Source organism: Furipterus horrens, unplaced genomic scaffold (genome assembly GCF_987537825.1).
Source record: "Furipterus horrens unplaced genomic scaffold, mFurHor1.1.pri manual_scaffold_2, whole genome shotgun sequence".
NCBI lineage: Eukaryota > Metazoa > Chordata > Mammalia > Chiroptera > Furipteridae > Furipterus > Furipterus horrens.
In genome coordinates this window covers 83,943,669-83,964,680 of record NW_028327172.1, presented here as the reverse complement: position 1 = coordinate 83,964,680, position 21,012 = coordinate 83,943,669, and the positions used below count along the sequence as shown (strand labels likewise).

Genomic DNA, 21,012 nt, shown 5'->3' with positions numbered 1-21,012 from the left:
CTTTAGTTCTTCTGGCTGATTGAATAATTCAAACGACGTATAGCAAGTCAAATTTTAATACATGTGCACAGAGAATTCACATAAGCATGAAAATTCCAAAGACTGAGACAATATGAGGTAGACCTGTCAGTATGGACAAGAAAGGAGAAGAGTCTGGGCTTCCCAAGGGGAAATAGGCAATTTACAGGTAGAGGATGAAGTGGCAAGCAACTTCTTGAGAGGTGACTCTGAAACAATGGGACACACTTCATTCACATGTGCGAAAGTGAATGCTGTATGCTAAGGTGATTATGCTAAGGTCCCTTCCTGAAGCAGGTTTTTCTATCTGAATCTCTTTCAGTGGGAAAGCAGGAGGTAACTTTTCCTACTTTGTTAAGCTTTAATTGTTTTCAGCTCAAGATAATCTTCATAGCAGGTGACACATTCTAGGAGCTCTGACCCCCACAACAGTAAAAAGCGCAAGTCTCGGGCCTGTTTATTCAAAATACTTGTACTTTTTAAATGTGTTCAAGTTTACGTTCTGACTGACATATGTCTGTGTTTTTTGTTTGTTTGTGCCTCAAATATAGAGCTGCCAAATGCTGTTGAATCAGCTGAGAGAAATCACAGGCATTCAGGACCCTTCCTTCCTTCATGAAGCTCTGAAGGTTAGTGTCAAGGCTTCTGTAGTCAACAGGCTTTAAAACAGTTGTCCATATCATAGTTATGTCAATTCAAGCTATTTTAATGCCAAAATGAAAGTGTATATAGGGACAGAAGTTCTATAGGTCAAATAACCCAGTATCTTCAATATGTAAATTATAAGGGTTTTGGATGGGGGAGACTGACACCGAGAGGGGAGCTATTGGGTAAAAGAGATTTATGAAACGTATCAACCAATTGCATTGTATAGACTTTATATGGATCCTGACTTCCACAAACTAAAAAATAATTGAGTCAGGGAAGTTTGAAATGGTTATTTGTTATTTAAAAGCTTGCTACTTATGCTTAAGGTGTGGTGATAGCATTGTGGGTTGTATTTTTTAAAAGATGTATTCTGAAATGTTGAATGATGAATTGCTAAGATGCTTAGGATTTGTTTCAAAATATCTGGGAGAGGGTAGGCACAATAGATAAAACAAGATTGACCACCTTGATAATTGTTGAAACCAAGTGATGGGTACGTGGAGTTCAATTATACATTCCCTCCACTATTGTAAATGTTAAAAAGTTTTCCTAAGAAAAATTTAAAAACAAATACAAGTGTGGTCACCATTACAGAAAATGGTAACTGCTTGGCATTTTTAGTGTAGAGGCTGACTTCATTTAGAACCTCTGTGTTAATTGCCAACCCCCTTTTTAATACATCATGCTTTAGCTATTCTGGGAAATCAGGAGTAGTATTGTAGCATTCAAAGCGGTGAGAACCAATATCCAGCAAGATTTCATTCCTTTTTGCATGTTGTGGTAAATCAGAGCATAGCAACTCCTTTCCTATAACTAGGAACTTGGTACATGTTTTAAGCACAGTGTCTTACTGTTCACCACTGTACTCTTTCTATTTTCAACCCTAGACTTGTGCCTAGACTTACTCAGGATGTCACCAAGGTAGTAAGGAGTTATAAACAAAAATCTAACTCACTACTTATTTTAAATGCTGTGATGCTTTAATTTTTTTTTAGAGATTTTATTTACTCATTCTTAGAGGGGGAGGGAGGGAGAGAGGGGGAAGGGAGGGAGAAAGAGAGGGAGAGAAACATCCATCCATTGCCTCTTGCATGCCCCAGACTAGGGACCGACTGGCAGACCAGGCCTGTGCCCTGATTAGGAATTGAACCGGTGACCTTTTGTGTTGTGGGATGATGCCCAACCCAAATGAGCTACACAGGTCAGGGCTGATGCTTTACTTTTGAAGTTTTTATTTTTTTTCCTTTCCTTAGGCCAGTAACGGTGACATCACTCTGGCAGTCAATCTTCTCACTGATGAAAGAGTTAAGGAGCCCAGTCAAGACACCATTGCTACAGAATCACCTGAAGTACAGGGGAGTACTGCCCACAAAGAAGTATTAACCAGTAAGTATACCCTGTCTTAGTCCTGCTCTGAACTAGCAAAAAATAAGAGATGAGTGTGTGTATTTCCTATTAATCACATCAACCCTTTGGAAATAATGGTGATGATAACTAACCCATTACTATGGTCCAGGCACAATTCTAAGCACATGCATGGATTCATCCTTCAGCACTTATTTAATAAGCACCGACTATGTGCCACGCACTCTTAGGCACTGGAGATGAACAAAATAAACAGGAATCCCTGCATTCATGTCACTTATTTTTTTGAGGGGAGATGAACAAATTATATAGCATATTAGAACATGATAAGTACCATAGAGAAAAAGTAAAGGACGGAATGAAAATAGGAGTTCCAAGGATTAGACTTGCAATAAGATGGACCTTTTGAGAAGGGGTGAGTGAATGACTCATGTGAGGCCTTAAGATGGGAATATACATTGGTTTGCTTGAGGAGCAGCAAGGAGGCAGAGCTGAGGGCAGTACGAGGCCACAGAAGGAACAGGAGGCAGGCCATGCAGAGCCTTCATAAGCACTTGGCTTTTTATTCCAAGGGCTAGCCATTGGAGAATTTGGAGCAGAGAAATGATGTAAACTGTTCCCATTTTCTAAGATTGTTCTGAGAGCTATGTTCAAAACAGAATGTGGAGGAGTGGCTAGTGAGCATGGATCAAAGCAGGGAGCCAAGGCCCAGTCAGGAGGTTATTGCAGGTGAAGTTGGGTGGGCCAAGGTGTAGAGGTGGAAGGGTGAGAAGCGCATGCTATGTAGGATTTGTTTATAGAGGAGGTAAGGGTTGTGAAAGAGAGGAGTTAAACATGACTCCTGGTTTTGGTTTTGGTTTTTTCCTAAGCAGCTGAAAGAACAGAGTTGCGCTTAACTGACATGTGAATGACTGTGGATGGAGCAAATTTGGGGTGGAAGATGAAGTGATCGGTTTTGGCAATATTAAATTTGGGATGGCTGTTAGATATTCAGGTGGGGCATTAGAAAGGCAGCGGAGATTCAAGTGTGTAGTTCATGGGAGAGGTCTGGCTGGAGATAGATAAAACTTGGGATCATAAACCTGTAAATGGTATGTAAAGTTGTGAGACTGGTGAACTCTCCAATGGAGTATGTATAGAAAACAGAAAAGGTTCAGTGACTAAGCATTGGGCACTCCCAGTGGAGGGAGGCCTGGGAGGTAGGGAGTATCCAGGGCGGTCAGAGGAAGACTGAGAGCACCGAGAAGGTGGTACTTTGGAAGCCGAGGAGGCATCAGCTGGGTTAGATGGTGTTAAGGGATATTTGGTCTGTTTGCAATTTTGAGCTATTCTGAATAATGCTGGTATAAATATTCTTATATATATCTATGGTGCATGTAGTAACTTTTTTCAATCTGTATTTTGGGAGACTCATCCATGTGGAAGGTTACAACTATAGTTCATTTATTTTCATTGATGTGTAGTATTTCATGGTCTGTATATACCGTAGTTTATGTATTTATTGACTTTGGGGATGTTTCACATTTTTTTGCTATTATAATAAGGCTGCTGCGAGCTATTTTGATTTATGTTAATTTGCATGGCTAATGATGTTGAACATCTTTTCATGTACTTATTGGCCACTTGTATATCGTTTTTGCAAAAATATCTGTCCCAGTTCTTTGCCCATTTTAAAAATTGGGCTATTTGTTTTTTCATTATTTAGTTGCAGGAATTCTTTAGATGGTCTATATATAGGTCCCTTACTGGATTTGCAAAAATTTTCTCCCGTTCTGTGGGTTGTCTTTTCACTTTCTGATGGTGAAGCCCAAAGGTTTTTTTTTTTTTTAATTTTGATGTCAGATTTATCTATTTTTTTTTCTTTGGTTATTTGTGCTTTGGATGTTGTCACCAAGATGCCATTGCTTAATACAAGGTCACAAAGGTCTACAGTGCTTTCTTCTAAGAGTTTTATAATTTTAGCTGTTAACATGAGGGCACAATCCACTCTTAAGTTCATTTGTACATAGTGTGAGGTCGGGGTATAAAGTCATTCTTTAGCATGTGAATATCCAGTTGTCCCAGCAGCATTTGTTGAAAAGATATTTTCTCTTTTGAATGGCCTTGGTACCTGTGATGAAAATCAGTTGATCATAATGAGGGTTTGTTTCTGTTCCATTGATCTGTTATGTTTGCCCTTATACCAGTAGCCCACAGTCTTGACTACTACAGTTTTGTGGCTCTCTTTCTTTTTAAATTAAATGTTCTTCATTGCCGATGAAAATGAACTTTTGTACATTGATCTTTTATCTAACTACATTTTATTAATTATAACTGTTTTCCGTAGATTATTTTGGGCTTCCCTAGTAGGTGATTATTATCTGTTTCTTATTTTCTAATTCTTATGTATTTTTCTTTTTAAAAATTATTTTATTTTATTGTTGTTCAGCTACAGTTGTCCAAAATTTTCCACCATTGCTCTCCCCTGTCCCACCCCTACCCTCTGCTTCCATAGTCAATCCCCGCCCTGTTGTTCCTGTCACTGGGTCCTTTATACTTGTTCCTTGATTAGACCCTTCCCCTTCTTTCCCCCATTATCTCCCTCCTCCTCCCCCCCTCTGGTCGCTGTCAGTTTGTTTCTTATTTTAATGTCACTGATTCTGTTTTGCTCTTGTGCTTGTTTTTGTTCATTAGGTTCGGCTTATATGTGAGATCACATGGTATTTGTCTTTCACTGCCTGGCTTATTTCACTTAGCATAATACTCTCCCAGTTCCATCCATGCTGTCATGAAGGGTAGGAATTCCTTCTTTCTTTCTGCTGAGTGGTATTCCATTGTGTAAATGTAGCACAGCTTTTTGATCCACTCATTTACTGATGGGCACTTAGGCTGTTTCCAGCACTTGGCTCTTGTAAATAACGCTGCTATGAACATTGGGGTGCATGGATTCTTTTGATTGGTGTTTCAGGATTCTTAGGGTATAATCCCACCAGTGGGATTCCTGGATCAAAAGGCAGTTCCATTTTTCGTTTTTTGAGGAAATTCCATACCGTTTTCTATAGTGGCCAGTCTGTATTTTCACCAACAGTGAACTAGGGTTCCCTTTTCTCCACCTCTTCACCAGCACTTGTTTGTTGATGTGTTAATGATTGCCATTCTGACAGGTGTGAGATGATATCTCACTGTGGTTTTAATTTGCGTCTCTCTAATGGCTAGTGATGTTGAGCATCCTTTCATATGCCTATGGGCCCTCTGTATGTCCTCCCTGGAGAAGTGTCTGTTCAGGTCCTTTGCTCATTTTTAATTGGATTGTTTATCTTCCTGATGTAGAGTCCTAAGAGTTCTTTATATAGTGTGGAGGTCAAACCCTTGTCTAAAGTATCACTGACAAATATGTTTTCCCATATGGTTGGTTCCCTTTTTATTTTGCTGATGTTTTCTTTAGCTGTGCAGAAGATTTTTAATTTGACATAGTCCAATTTGTTTTATTCTTTATATCCCTTGTCTTAGGAGCTATATTGGCAAAAATATTGCTGCATGGGATATCTGAAATTTTACTGGATATGTTTTCCTCTAGGACCCTGAAATAGCCTCAGCAATTTTGAAAAAGAACAACAAAGTAGGAGGAATCACAATACCTGATATCAAACTATATTACAAGGCCACTATAATCAAAGCAGTCTGGTACTGGCATAAAAACAGATAGAAAACCCAGAAATAAACTCAAGTCTCTATGGTCAACTAATATTTAACAAAGGGGGCAGGACCATAAAATGAAGTGAAAATAGCCTTCTCAATAAATGGTGTTGGGAGATCTGGACAGGTACATGCAAAAAAAAAAAAAAAAAAAAAAAAAAAAAAGAAAGTAGACCACCAACTTACACCATACACCATACACCAGAATATACTCGAGATGGATAAAATACTTAAATATAAGTTGTGACGCAATTCATATATTTTAAAAGTTTTTATTTTTAATTTTATTTTCTTATTACCTGACCAGAACTTTAGGAACTATAGTGAATGAAAACCTTTATAGCAGACTTCTTTATCTTAGTCTTGGTTTTAAAGGAAATGTGTTTGACATTTCACCATTAAGTATAAAGTTTGCTGTGGACTTTTCATGGATTTTCTTTCTCAGCCTAAGAATATTCTCTTCTTCTAGTTAGCTTGGAGTTTTTATTCTTGAACAGAGGTTGAATGTTATCAACTACTTTTTATCTGTTGAGATTATAATTTTTTCCTTTAACTGTTAAGGCAGTAAATTTTACTGGTCTATTACCTAATATTAACTCAGTGTTTCCTACAGTGAACTCAACTTGGTCTTAATAAATCCTTTTTTGTACATTAGCAGGATTCTGTTTTCTGATGTTTTATTTAGGTTTTTTGTATTTGTGTGAATTTGAGTATATCTAGTTTTATGAATGGTTTTACTTTTTTTCCTGCAATATAGACAGAAGGACAGTGTTTTCTGCATGTGGACTAATTAAATTTTAATGTATCTTACAGAAGTAATAGACCTTACTCATGAGAACAAAGATGATCTTCAGGCTGCCATTGCTTTGAGTCTACTAGAGTCCCCCAAAGTTCAAGCTGATGGAAGAGATCTTAACAGGTAATTGATTTAATTTATAATCTTTGCTCCCCACATTAGTGTGTAGGTCAGAGGCAATAGCTCTGAGTGTCATTCAGTACAATTCTGCCAGCCTCTTTTAGTTGCAGCTGAACTGAAATTTTTTAGGAGAAAATTTAAATTTCACATTAGCTTACTTCCTCTGGTTCAGTTTTTAAAAAGCCAAATATGATACATGTCTTATTGTAGCCTGCGGTCTTTGAGTAGAAGCTACAGTTTTTGTAGTTCATAATTGCTAGTTGATGGGGGGAAAAACCATCCAAGTACAAGTATCCAATAAATATGTATGTCCTTTGTAAACTTTGAGCCTTTGTAAACTTTGAGGGTTATACTGACTATTTGAAAGTGAAATTAGGACTCAACTACCTTGTCTCAGAAGTGAACAGGGAATATATTATTTGAATTGGTACTAATTTGGTGATTGTTTGGAGTTGTCCACAAATATCCAGTTCCATGGTGGCCTGTCTGTTTCCAGATGTGTTTATTTCTTCATAGTGTTGAGTTGTTTCTTTCAGGGAAACACAGGGTCAGGGTTAGTGTACTAGACAGTTTGCAGGCTCTTATTTTTAGCAAGGTGCCTGTCTTGCCTCTTTCAATGACAATGATCTGAGATAAGGCACTGTTACTGAAATCTAAAGCTTTTAATATGATAGCCATGAATAGTTTTGAGTCTTAACTCAGTTCCATCAAGGACCTTATTAGTAGTAATCTCTGTTATGGAAGGATTAACATCTCTGTTTAAACCTTACTTTTCACTTTTTTTTATAAACTTGTAATTACTATATAGCCAGTGATTACCCAGTAAATAATTTATTTGGCATTTTTGAACTGCCTATGAAAGGTTATCAACATCCTCCATGTAGGATACTGTTCTTTAACTCTTTCCTTTTTTGCTGTGTGGTATGTTGGCACAATATAGGATGCACGAGGCAACCTCTGCAGAAACTAAACGCTCCAAGAGAAAACGCTGTGAAATCTGGGGAGAAAATCCCAATCCCAATGACTGGAGGCGAGTTGATGGTTGGCCAGTTGGGCTGAAAAATGTTGGCAATACATGTTGGTTTAGTGCTGTTATTCAGGTACGATTTTTTTAAAAGAGACAACTGTGTCTTCTGGAAACGATATTGTAATTTATTAAACTGAAATGTGAGAATATAGCTTTTAAAATATGGAAACACATATATAAAATGGGGAGTTTTCCCCATGGCATTATTGTGTTTGGCTGTTTTCTTATGTTTTGGGATTCATATGCTTTGTTGTCTAATTTGGGCAATACTAAAAACAAAATCTTCTGTGGTTGTAAATATGTTGAATAGGTGTTTTTGATCAGCAGTTAGTGAATATTGTGTTATAGCAGAGCAAGAGTTAATGAGGAGAAATTGGTTTTGGGGAAGCTGGTTGGAATGAGAAGTGGCAAGTGGCATAAACTATGGAGGAGGATAAGTAAAAGCATCCAAGAGGCATTTAGGAGATCAGATCTACAGGATTTGTGAAGTGATTAGATTCAGGATCTATGCCGGAGGTTGCTGAGAAAACCTAACTAGGTTTCTAGCTTGAATAACCAGGTGGCTGATAATGCCATCTGACACTTCAGGAGGGCTAATTTAGGTGTGTGTTAAGAATAGTATTTCAGTTTAGTCCTTTTTTTTTTTTCTTCCCTCTAATAATATGTATTAGGTGGCAGAGCCAAGATATGTGAGAAAAATAAGATAGGTAGTCACTTAAAGAATTATGGACTATGGATGAGAGAGGAACGTTTAAGGTACTCCAGTCCAGAGTCTTCATTTTAATTTTTCATCTTCTCTGAATCCAAGTATAATGCTTTTTTTCATTAAATATACTTCTAAATACTAAAAAAAAAAAAAAAAAAAAAAAAAATTAATAATTTAAAAAAATCACATTTTAGATGGTTGGTTCCATGGAGCAGAGCCAGTATGTAATTCACCTCTCAGGGGCTCTTGAACAGACGAATGAATGAGTGAATGAGCAAACTGAGTGGGTAAAAGAAGATGTGCCACATACTGTGTGATACAGAGGGGTTAAGAGACCAAAGCCTGGCTGTTGAAGAAGACGTGGGAAGTCAGGTGACACTCCAGGGCTGGTTTTACTTGTGGCCCCATCATGGCCTTGGAGTCCTTCCTATGAGAAGTGGGGTAGACTTGGCCCCAACTTGGCCCCATCTTCCTCTTACTGCAGTGGTATGAACATACATCACCTGGGCTGCTGTCTGTGCAGGTGGATGGCCTTGCCTGCTCCTGTTTTCACTGAGCTTCCCAGCTAGACAGCTGAGTTTTTCTCTTGATGATGTGACTGGGTTTCCTGAGTCTACCACTGAAACCTCATAAAAGATAGGGACTTCTCTGCCCCCTTCATACTTCTGTTTGACAATCTAGGCGTACTTTGCCAAGTGACTTTTAGGGTTAACTTATCAGTGGGCTTCCATTTTTAACTAAACCCAGCAAGATGCCACAGAGCAGCCCCCTAGGACCTTCTAGCTCCATTTGAAAAGCTAGCCAATAAGCATTCCCCAAACAGCTGCTGCTGTGTGCTCAGATGTGCCCATCACCCTAGTGTGTGCTACCATCACAATCCTGGAACCACCTGCTTTCCAACAGAATGGAGCCATGAGGGTTTGCAAGGTGGTCATGGCCTCTAGTCCAAAACCCAGTCACATGGCCCACCTCCTGGCAATCCAGCAACTCAAAACATGGATTCTTGTGAGGCAGGCCTCAGGGATTAGTTCAGTTGTATACATGCTTAGTTTGAGGTGCCACATGGAGGTATCTTGTAGTGAGTGAAATATATATATAAATAATCCATAGTTAAGTAAAAAGATCTGGGCTGCAGATACAGTTCTAGGAATTGGTAGCATGGGTGGTGATAAAGCCAAGGGGATAGATGAAGGTCCCCTAGAGAAAGAGTTGCCTCTAGAATTATCTCGAGGCATCTTACACCTAACATGGCCAGGAGGCAGTGCTTGATCCTACCCCTGGAGTCTTCTCCATCATTGTACTTGACTCAGCCAAAAATGGTATCCTCTCTTTCCATGCATAAAATCCATGTGTTCATGTGCCTGGCATTGTTTTAGCACTGGGGAAATAGCAGTGAACTAAACTCATGGAGTTTACTTTGAAAAGAGTGGGAAAGACAGTAAATAAAATACTTATCAGTTGGTGATAAGTCCCATAAAAACAAATGAATAAGGTAAGAGGGGCCCAGAAAGAGTTCAGCTATAGAGGGAAGGGCTGCTATTTATATAGGGTAGTTAAGAAAGGTGAAGGTCTACTTAAGGTTGTTGACCTTGAATGTATGGTGATATCAATATGTCTTGTTTTTATTGGGACTTCTTTTTAGCAGCACTCTGAAACTCTTGAGTGGAAAATTAAATTCATTTAGGTTGGAGGACTTGCTGGGTACAATGAAAGGCAAAGGGCAGTTTGAGAATTTAATGAATTTATAGATCATGGAATCAATGCTAGAGAGAGGAAAAAATGAAGACAGGAAGGAACTAATAGATAGAGAAAGGAATGAGGTCAGTTTGCTTGGGTCCCTGATGAAATCAAGGGACATATGTCCTGTGGGTTGTTGAACAAATGAGCCAGAAGACAGGTTATGGTTCAAAAGTGGGATTTTCTGAATTTGTGATCTGAGAATTGGCAGCTATCCAGGTATTGACATATCCTTGGTGTGGCCTTGGGTGTGGGTTTAGAGACAGAATGGAGGAATATGTCACAAGAGAGAGGATGCTCAGGAAGACAGTGTCCCTGGGCTGAAGGGATGAACATGTGTTCTCGCAACAAATACTAGTGGAACAACTACTGTGTCTTTAGAACTGTTCTAGGTCCCTGAGATCCAGGAGTGAACAAAACCATGATAGAACCTTGCCTTTATGGAATTAAAATTTAAATAAATTTATATAATATATTAGGCTGTGATCAGTGTGATAGAAAAAAAGAGCAGGATAAGGGAGATTTCACTTGCTGCAGGAGAGACAGGAGCAGGTTGCAATGTAAACCATGACATTAGGCTGAGGAGATGAGGCGGGAACAAATGCCAGCTATGCAGGAGGCCAGGGAGTGAGCCAGGCATCTATGAAGGAAGAATATTCCAAGTAGGGGAAACCACGGAGCAGCACCTTAAAATGGGAGTGCATTCATGGGGTTGGTGCGTGCATAGGATGTCCTGGAGTCCCAAGTGGCAGGAATGCTAGGAGCAGAGGGAAGAGTCATTGGAGATGAAATTGGAAAGGTAACGTCTTTTATTCTGAATAAGATGGGGAGTCACTGAGGGTTCTGAGCAGAGGAGTGATGAACTCTGACCAGAGTTTTAAAAGGCTCACTCTGGCTACTCTGGGCAAAGGTACAAGTGGAGAGACCTATTATGGAGGGTACTGCAGTCTCATCCACATGGGAGGTGATGGTGGCCTGGATCCGGCTGGTAGCCATGGAAGCAGAGAAGAGGCTGGATTCTTGATTTATTCTGGAGGAAGGCTGACAGGATGCCCCATGATTGAATGTTGACTGAAGTCACCTAGAAGGATGGCAGGACTGGGGATAGTAAGAACTGTTATCAGGTAATGGTCTTCACTGAGTCAGGATCTTTTATTTGGTCATTTTAGAAAGATAGAAGAACCTGCATAGCAAATAAATGGTATGGGGGGAGGGGGGTCCTGGAAGCAGGGTGACCATGTGCAGTGATCTAGTAAGCAGTGATGGGAGTTTGATTAGAGTAGTTGATAGGGAGGAGGTGGTTATATATAGCACCCCAGATGCTGAGTTCAAGGGCTTTCTTCCTTATTAGATGGGGATGGTTAAGAAAGGAAAATGATTCAAAGATAACTGAATTTCTAAACTTTGATTAACTGGAAAGGAGGATGTAATTAAGTGACACAGAGAATATAGAAGAAGCAGATGTTGGAGGATCATATAGATACTGGATTGGGAAATGGGGGTACCCTTTGGTGGTTTTTAAGAACAATAGTATTTTTTGGGAAAGCTTGATTTTGGTGAAGGTGAAAAGGTAGAGTGACGTGACTGAAAATGTGAAGCCATTTTTCTCATGGTAGAACTGAAGTCCTAGAAAATATTACAGGGTGCTAAGCAGAGTAGGAGTAAAACTGGGAGGGATGGAGATCTGTTAGGTAGACAGTGGAGGTGGAAGAAGACAGTGAGCTGATATTCCCAGTCTAGTCATACACTCACCCGAGTGATTGAATGCCACTAGGCCTTGTGATTGAGTGAGGGAAGTCAGAGGTCTGTTGTTTACCCAGGATGCTGCTTAGGCAGCCAAGGAGCAGTGAACACAGCAGCTACAACGGGAGTGGAAGCTGTGCATCTGTGGGAGCGAATGGAAAGGGAGGGATGTCTAGCATGTCCAGCATGAGTGGTGGATGGGCAATGTAACTGATCCTTAACATTGACTCTTGGTCAACATTATTTTTAAAAAAACCTAAAACCCACAAAACTTAAGTTTTGCAAAACCAGCTTGTGACTTATGCTTTAAGTGGAAATCAGGATTGTTTTAAAGACTTAATGTTCAGTATTTTTGAACACAAATATTCATCTAAGATGTAATAACTAAATTGAGTAAACTAAAAGCTGTTAAACAATTTTTAGCTTTTCTCAAGTTCTGTTGTACTATGTACTTAAGCAGTAAGTCTTTTTAGGTCAAAGCGATTGAATTATGTTAACTTGCTCATTTACCACATTCCATTGAACACTGTTTGGAAGCATGTTGAAAGACATGCTTTGTTTTTTTTTGTAAAACTCAGTATATAGGATCTGTGTCTACATTTAGAAGTGAAACATTTGGCAAAAAAAAAGAAAAAGAAAGAAAGGGTTCCAGTATGCATGCTGCAGGGACTTTCATTTTGTGGTGAGGAGTTATAGTCATATGAGGAATTTGAAAAACATATCTTTCAAAAGATATTCATAGTAGAAAAATGTATGATTTACAAAACAATTAAAAGAATGCTTCTCTCTACATTCACTACCCAGCTTCAGAAATAAATGTTATAAATCTCTGTACTATTGAATCCTTGTTCCCATCCCCAGTCATATTTGCCCTTTCCCTCAGATATAACCATATATGTATGAATCCTAAACAACATATAATATGGTTTTATATATAATTATACTTAATATAAACAGTATACTCTATTTTTCTGTAACTTTTTTCAAACAAAGAAGAATATATATCAGATTTATCCATGTTGATTCATGTTTCTCTTGATCATTCATTTTCAGCAGTCTATTTTATGAAAACATTTTTTCTACAAAATTATTTTAATGACTACATAGGAGTCTATTGTATAAATGTGCTATAGGTTATTTAATCTATTCCTCTTAGCCATCAGTCATTAGGTGGTTTTTAGGTTGTTCCTAAAGGGATTAATATTCTTTCAGCTCAATTTTTATGCATAACCATTATTATTTTCTTTGACATAATAGACGTGGAAATTACTATGTTGACAGTTATATGTACTTTTAAGGTAAAAGAAGTATTTTTTTTTTTTTGCTGCAGTTATTTTGAAGAAAGGCTATGAATTCATTTCTTTCTTTATTTCAGTCTCTCTTTCAACTGCCTGAATTTCGAAGACTTGTTCTTAGCTATAGTCTGCCACAGAATGTACTTGAAAATTGTCCAAGTCACACAGTAAGTTGCTGTTGAGGAATCTTCATTGTTGTTTAGACCCTTTCATCCCAAAAGCTTTTAATTTTTTGGCTAAAACTGATAACTGTGATGCTTTTTGGCCTGTGTTAATGTTGTTTTCACTTCCAAATATTTTTTTTTTCCTTCTTTGTGACAATAAATAAGGATTTGCACAAATGTAAAGTTAAGTAGGAATAAAATTAGAAAAATAGCTCCAACAAAGTAATGGGTCACCCTGCCACCCTCAGCATTTGGGAGATGCAGAAATCCTTGTTCTGCCTTTGGCCCTCATCAGTGATTCATAACCACTCAAACTTAGTGATGCAGAAGGGGTGACCTGATGCTGGACGTCAGAACCTTCTTAGCAGAGGCTTTAGTAGTTTCTTGCCAAAGGATGAAGCCTCTTGCCAGTGATCTAACCCTTCCCAGGATTTCACCTGGGTGACAGATTTTCCTAACAGGAGGGAGGATAGCAGCTTCAGAAAACAAACATGTTTGCTTTTCTGACACTGTCATCTCTCTTGTTTCTACATAGACAGTTTTTTCAGTTTAGGGTAATCCCCAACAGAGACCTTACCCAGAGTACCTATGATATGTAAATATAAATTACGGAATGATCACCGACAGCTTTTCTCTTTATATGTGCTAATTTTCCAAGTAAAAGATTGTAAGAGTATACATTGCTGTGTTTTCTACAGGAAAAGAGAAATATCATGTTTATGCAAGAGCTTCAGTATTTGTTTGCTCTGATGATGGGATCAAATCGCAAATATGTAGACCCTTCAGCAGCCCTGGATCTCTTAAAGGGAGCATTCCGATCACCTGAGGAACAGCAGGTACAAAAGCCTGTTTTTTGCGTGTTTTCCCTCAAATTTTGTGGCATTTGAAATCATATGGTAATGTTGCTTTATTTTAACTGTGTAATAAACTGTGAACATGACTAAGCAGGCCTATGGCTGCCTGCCTTTTCCCTTTATAGTGTCTGAGAAAGAGGTGGGGAAGGGGAAAGAATGAGTGTGTGTGTGTGGTGTGGGGGAGGCTGGTAGTTCTAAAAAAATAGTAGTAGAAGGAATAGGATTATACAGAGGCTGTTGAAGTAGGAGTCTGGAAAACATCTCAGTGAATCCTAGCAAAGGGTCACTGAGAAAAGTAAAGTCCTTTATCTGCACCTTTGTCTGGGGATGGCGCAGATAGAAATCTTACCTATCCAACTATCTACACCTGAGTTCGGCAGCTTTTCTTAGCACTCTTCTAAATGTTAATACTTCCTTTACCCTGCCTCCTATTAAAAAACAAAGCTCTCACTATTAGAGCAGCTTCTTTCTCATAAAATTAAAATTTTTTCTCTGTAAAGGTCACAAGTTTCCTGTCTATTCAGATCTCAGGTAAATTCTAGAGGACTGCAGTGTGTTCTTTGGACCTTTTTTGTTTTTGTTTTTTTTTAAGGCCTAACTAGAAGATTTTCTTAGTTTGTTACAAGAATTTGTGGCTGGAAGTGGCAGAATTCTAATGTCCTACTAGCCACAATTTATAGGCTGCCTAACATGCTTTCTGTTTTATCTGTAGTAGTTGGGTTCCAGTATTCCTTGTATCTGCATGGTTATCTGGCCTTAAAATAGAAATCCTTTCATGGTAAAAGAATCTTAGTCATTCGTGGGATAAGAGCAAATGTTTGTTTCCTTAAATATAGTGTTGAGTCTTAACTCTTATGCAATTTATTACCTCTCTTATAGCAAGACGTGAGTGAATTCACACACAAGCTCCTGGACTGGCTAGAGGATGCATTCCAGCTAGCTGTTAATGCTAAGTGAGTGTCAAGGATTTGTTTGTACATCCTTCCTATGCGCAGTGGTCCAATGAGAATTATGATAAGGGGGAGGATTCTCATCTTAAGTAGAAATTGCTGGTTTTTATCAAACTTCATGGGGTAACCACTCAGCTATTTGTCATTGTGTAGCCCCATTGCCTTTGGTTTTTCTCTTTGAGGATATCAGTAATTGTGTTACCCGCATTGATTTTTACTAAAAGGGCCATAACTATTAACTTTGTTAAAGCCATAGCTTGTGCTATGGATGTGAACATAGTGGTCTAATATGGATACATTAAGTTTAATGTAAGACAACTTTTGAAATCTATGTAGACTGTTAGCGAATAGCTTTTAGTCATATCAGTCATTGAAAGAATTGAAATTCAGGGCAAAGATACAAGTATCCCTCACCCAATACAGCTGCTGATAAATTCATTTTCTAAATTGCTATAACTCTGTATAGAAGAAATGTATATGGTGAAACAGCTTTGCGAATAGTTAATAATTATTTAAGGTGGGCTTATAGATACAAACTACAGTTGACCCTAGAACAACACGGATTTGAACTGTGCAGGTACATATATACATAAATTTTTTTCAATGAATATACTAGAAAAGTTTTTGGAGATTTGAGACAGTTTGAAAAAACTTGCAGATGAAACACATAGCCTAGGTATATTAAGGAAAACTTGGATATGTCATGAATGTGGAAAATATATGTATGTATTTTCTTTTATGATTTTCTTAATATTTTATCTAGCTTACTTTATTGTAAGAATACAGTATATAATACATAACATGCAAAATATGTGCTAATCAAATGTTTTATGTTATTGTTAAGGCTTCAGGTCAGCATAGGTTATTAGTAGTTAAGTTTTGGGGGAGTCAAAAGTTATACATGATTTCTTTAAAGATTTATTTATTTATTTTTAGAGAGGGGGAGGGAGGGAGAAAGGAGAGAAACATTAATGTGCAAGAGAAATATTAATTTCACACTTCCCCAGCCAGAGACCTGGCCCAGGCATATGCTCTAACCGGATGTCGAACCAGTGACCTTGTGGTTTATGAGACGATGCCCAACCCACTGAGCCACACCAGACAGGGCAATATACATAGATTTTCAACTTTGCCTCTAACCTCATTATTCAAGGGTCAGCTGTATTTTCATTCCACTATTAATGCCAGTGGGAAAACTTTTTTCTATGTGTTTGCTGAACTACACAGAGGGTTCATTCTTATTTATGTACTACTATACCTTGTATACTTTGGAGAGAGAGAGATATAGAGAATGTATACAAATACATATATTAGACTTCCAGCTCCTTAAGGCCAGGAATCATGTCTTATTGTCTTTTGTGTTTTTAGATTTTAGCATATACTTCTTAGTGAATATTTGAACTGAAATAATCCATTACTTATTTTAGACCATACCTGACTCTTTGGAGTTTAATGAACGTGTACTGTTTTTGCTGTTGAATGATGGTTGGCTTTAATGTAGTGCTTATCTGATTCAAATGATACGAGTTGTCTTCTTTTTTTTAAAGCAGCAATCCCAGGAACAAATCTGAAAATCCAATGGTGCGGCTATTCTATGGTACTTTCCTCACTGAAGGGGTTCGTGAAGGTAAATTCTCTGCTCTAAATGTTAATGCTAGTCCTGTGACCAAATCTGTATTACTGTGTCCATTTGGGAAAGCAGTGTAATGAAAAGGCTTGAGAATCTGACAAATACAGGTCTGAATGTTGGTTCTGCTTCTTAGTATCTGTGTAATCGTAGACAAATTATATAAGCTTTTGGATCCTTGAGCTCTTCACCTATAAGATGGATCTGATTATTATCTCAGTTGTTGTATTAAATTGTATGGCATTTGCATTACCCACATCTAGAATTAATTTAAGACACACAGTGATATAACTCAATTTTTCTTTTTTTTTTCCCCCAATTTAGAATCTAATCTCAAAAGGTTTTATTGTGTTAAACTGCCAAAATGTTTGTCTGCTAACAAAGCTGCATCTTGGACACATGAGGTTGTTATTTTTTCCAACTGGAAAATTTTGAGCATATACAAATAGACTAGTATAAAAACCTCCATTAACTCAGCAACCATTAGCCCATGGCCAATCATTCCCCATGTAACCCCTGTCTACTCTTATCCCTCTGACATTCTTTTTCAAGTAATCACTATCATTCCAAAGAAAATAGCATTTAAAAAAAAATTATTTATTCTTAGAGAGAGAGGAAGGGAGGAAGGCAGAGAGGGAGAGAAACATTGATGTGCAGAGAAACATTTCTCAGTTGCCTCTTGTACGCCCCCGATCAGGGACCTGGCGCATAACCCAGGCATGTGCCCTGACTGGGAGTCCAACTGGCAACCTTTTGATTCATAAGCCATACCAGCCAGTGAGAAAATAGCATTTCTTATATCAAACATCTAGTCAGTGTTCAAATTGTTAATTTGTTATATAATTATATATGGAGGAAGACTGTGAGTACTCTCTCTCTCTCTCTCTCTCTCTCTCTCTTCTTTCTTTCTTTCTTTCTTTCTTTCTTTCTTTCTTTCTTTCTTCCTTCCTTCCTTCCTTCCTTCCTTCCTTCCTTCCTTCCTTCCTTCCTTCCTTCTTTCTTTCTTTCTTTCTCCTCGCCTGAGGACATTTTTTTTATTGCTTTTAGAGAAAGGGAGGGAGAGAGACAGAGAGAGAAAGAGAGAAACACTGATGTGAGAGAGAAACATTGACCAGTTGCCTTCCGTATGTGTGTGCCTTGACCGGGAATTGAACCTGCAACCTTTTGGTGTACGGAACAACGCTCCAACCAATTGAGCCACAACGGCCAGGGTACATTGTCTTTTTATTAGGATTCAAATGTGGATCGTTTATGATTGGTTGATATGTTTTTTAAGCATCTTTTCAAAATCTGTACTCTCCCTCCTTAATCCTTTTTCCTTGAATTATTTTAAAAGAGACACTGGGTTGTTTGTTCTGTAGTATTTGTATTCCCCACATTCTGAAATTTTGCTGCTTGCATACCTGTGATGCGGTTTAACATGTTCATCTGTCCTCCTCTTTTTATAAATTAGTGGTTAGATCTAGAATTTGACTGGGTTCAGGTAAGGCTTTTTTAGGCATGACAGATTCACAGGTAGTGGGATAGTATTAATCAGGAGGCATTTAATGACTGGTTGCCTTTCTTTTTGCAATGTTAACAGGTATTAATGATCAGTGCCTAGATTCACTGGTTGGGAGAGGTTGCCATACAGGCTTAAGTGCACTTCACATCAATTCTCAGAATGTTGCTGAGTTAAGAAAATAGTGTCTCTGTGGTACCAGAAAAAAGGCTTTAGATAGTGCTATCATAGTGATGTCTTTTAAAAAGCAATCTTTCTTTGTCTAGGGAAGCCCTTTTGTAACAATGAGACCTTCGGCCAATATCCGCTTCAGGTAAATGGTTATCACAACTTAGACGAATGTTTGGAAGGGGCCATGGTGGAGGGTGACATTGAGCTGCTTCCTTCCGATCATTCAGTGAAGTATGGACAAGAGGTGAGTTGGACATTTTTATTTGGTATGCCAATGGCAAAGCCAGTTATGTAGGACTGAGGTTTTTGGCCAGCCGTTTTCCCATCATATATCAAATAACTTTACAGTTAACAGAACCTAAACTAGTCTAAAGTCTCTCATGAGCTGATATAATTAGTAAGTCTTACTATTTGACAAATAAATTCTTTACTAGAAGTATGAATTTGGAATTTGAGTTAATCATATAAAGGTTGTATGCTGCTTCTTATGTTTCAAGTATGATCAAGTTTCTTTCTTTCTGTTGAAGCCTACCTGTACCTGAGTAGGGAGAGCCCACTGCCTCCATATTTTCGGAGGGTAAAAGTACAGTGATTAACTCCTATGGTATGCCATTTAGAATATTTTCCCTATTATAGTATTTACTGTTTTCAATTGTAACTTCTGCCTGTGCTTAAAATATATTTTTTTAATTTTGTATTCATTTACTGATTTTTGTGGGTTGGAAAGAAAGGGGGACATTAAAGGAAGAGCAAGAAAAATTAATCTCTCAAAATTCCAGCTGGGTTAAGAATTAGTGAGTTGCTTTTGCAGCATTATTGTCAATACCATGCTTATTGGATTACTCTCTTTCCATCATACATTCCGAGACAAAATTGCAGCTTATATGATGAGTCCAACTCAATAATTACTATAGGAGAAAGAAAAGCATTCTTGAATTAAAATAAGGAGCCTAATGTGTACTAATTTCTGATTGGCAGGAGCTGTGAGGAACTGATGAATGTACTTATAAAACGGGGGGGAGGAGGAATATTTTAGCTACTGAGCCCTCTGGAGACCTTTATTCAGGATGGGAACTCTTAAAAAAAAAAAAAAAAAAAAATATATATATATATATATATATATATAGTCATCATGCTTGTTTAGATTTAGCCCTGAGATAGGCCATCTGGGTTCACCTTGTGCCGACAAACAGCAATATAGCTGTTTGTACCTTTGGTAAAGGGGACATTTTAAAGCTGTTCATAAAGACCTCTGGCATACAGGTGAATTGAACAGAAATGCCTTTCCTGATTTCACTTCTCCTCATCTATGATCAGTGACAATTGAAATCTTTTTATAGTCAGGGCTTTCTTTTCTTGAAACTCAAGGTAACACTGAAGGTTCATTTGTCAGGGTCCCTTAGAAGTAAGTCTGTAAGTTGTTGAAATTGAGAGATTTTCTCAGAAACTTGAGAACTCATATAATCATGAGTCTATTTCAAATTTATTAGACATAAAGAGAATTCAAATTATGGTTAATAGACTATAAATAAATTGTATATAATATCTGTACACATATTAGTCTTTTCAGCTGATTCATGGAAATAGTTGTCTCCTTATATGCTACTTAGATCATAATTTCTAATTCTTTGGTTAGACTGGCCATTTTCTTCAGGCTTTGAATCTCTTATGAGTACTAATGGCTTAATGAATGAGTTATAGGTGCTTGGTGCAGTTCACATATTTAAGGGTGGTTATTTTTGAGGGTGATAGTTAAGTTTGAGTATTGAGGAATGTTTAACCATATTTGCAGTGAGGGCATGATTCTAAGTGGTCATTTCCTTTAGAGTTTGAGGTTAAACAAAAACTCTAGTATGAGTTTGCCTTGAATATAAATTCTATACCAAAAGAGCAAATTTGATGAGTGGTATTTTAAATCTCACTATTGGTATTTCCTAAAAATAACTTCTTCCACATTTCTATTCCTGACATAGTGTTGGTTTACAAAACTACCTCCAGTGTTGACCTTTGAGTTGTCAAGATTTGAGTTCAATCAATCCCTTGGTCAGCCAGAGAAAATTCACAATAAGCTGGAATTTCCTCAGATCATTTATATGGACAGGTGAGTGCTACGGTTGATTGTCTTCTCAATACATTGCAGCAGAAGTGAGCCCTTACTAAGTATATTGTACATACAAATCACCTGCAAATTTGGATATAGTGGATCTAGGTTGGGACCCAAGAGTTTGCATTTCTTTTTTTTTTTTTAATCCTCATTTGAGGATAAGTTGTTGTTGTTTTTATTTTAATTGGTTTTAGAGAGAGAGGCAGAGAGAAAGAGAGACATCCATGTGAGAGAGAAATATTGGTCAGTTGCCTCCCATACACACTCCAACAGGGGATCGAACCCACAAGATAAATAAGTGCCCTGACTGGGAATCGAACCCGAGACCTTTTAGATGTATGGGATGATGCTCCAGCCAACTGAGCCACTAGGCAAGAGTTTGCATTTCTAAGAAGCTCTCAAAACAATGTTAATGATGCTTCTGATCTCTGGACCATAACTTGAGCTAGGCTTTAGGTGAAGCCCTGCTAATTTGAGGGTAAAGCACAGTATGTGGAGTAACCACAGTGTA

General features: G+C 37.9%; 1 protein-coding gene across 4 annotated transcripts in view; it reads left to right on the top strand.

Moving 5' to 3' along the window:
* The window catches only part of USP28 (ubiquitin specific peptidase 28), a 74,606-nt gene that overhangs the window by 23,192 nt on the left and 30,402 nt on the right, over positions 1–21,012 (top strand). For 3 of the 4 annotated variants that reach the window (XM_090265957.1, XM_090265960.1, XM_090265958.1), the window contains 10 exons: positions 570–647; positions 1,920–2,052; positions 6,520–6,625; positions 7,563–7,722; positions 13,211–13,297; positions 13,993–14,130; positions 15,028–15,101; positions 16,649–16,725; positions 18,493–18,641; positions 20,371–20,498. In XM_090265957.1, the coding sequence (XP_090122083.1) occupies positions 570–647; positions 1,920–2,052; positions 6,520–6,625; positions 7,563–7,722; positions 13,211–13,297; positions 13,993–14,130; positions 15,028–15,101; positions 16,649–16,725; positions 18,493–18,641; positions 20,371–20,498 (1,130 nt within the window). Of the gene's footprint in view, positions 1–569; positions 648–1,919; positions 2,053–6,519; positions 6,626–7,562; positions 7,723–13,210; positions 13,298–13,992; positions 14,131–15,027; positions 15,102–16,648; positions 16,726–18,492; positions 18,642–18,956; positions 19,002–20,370; positions 20,499–21,012 lie in introns of those variants that run through there. The other variant, XM_090265961.1, reaches the window with a different exon arrangement.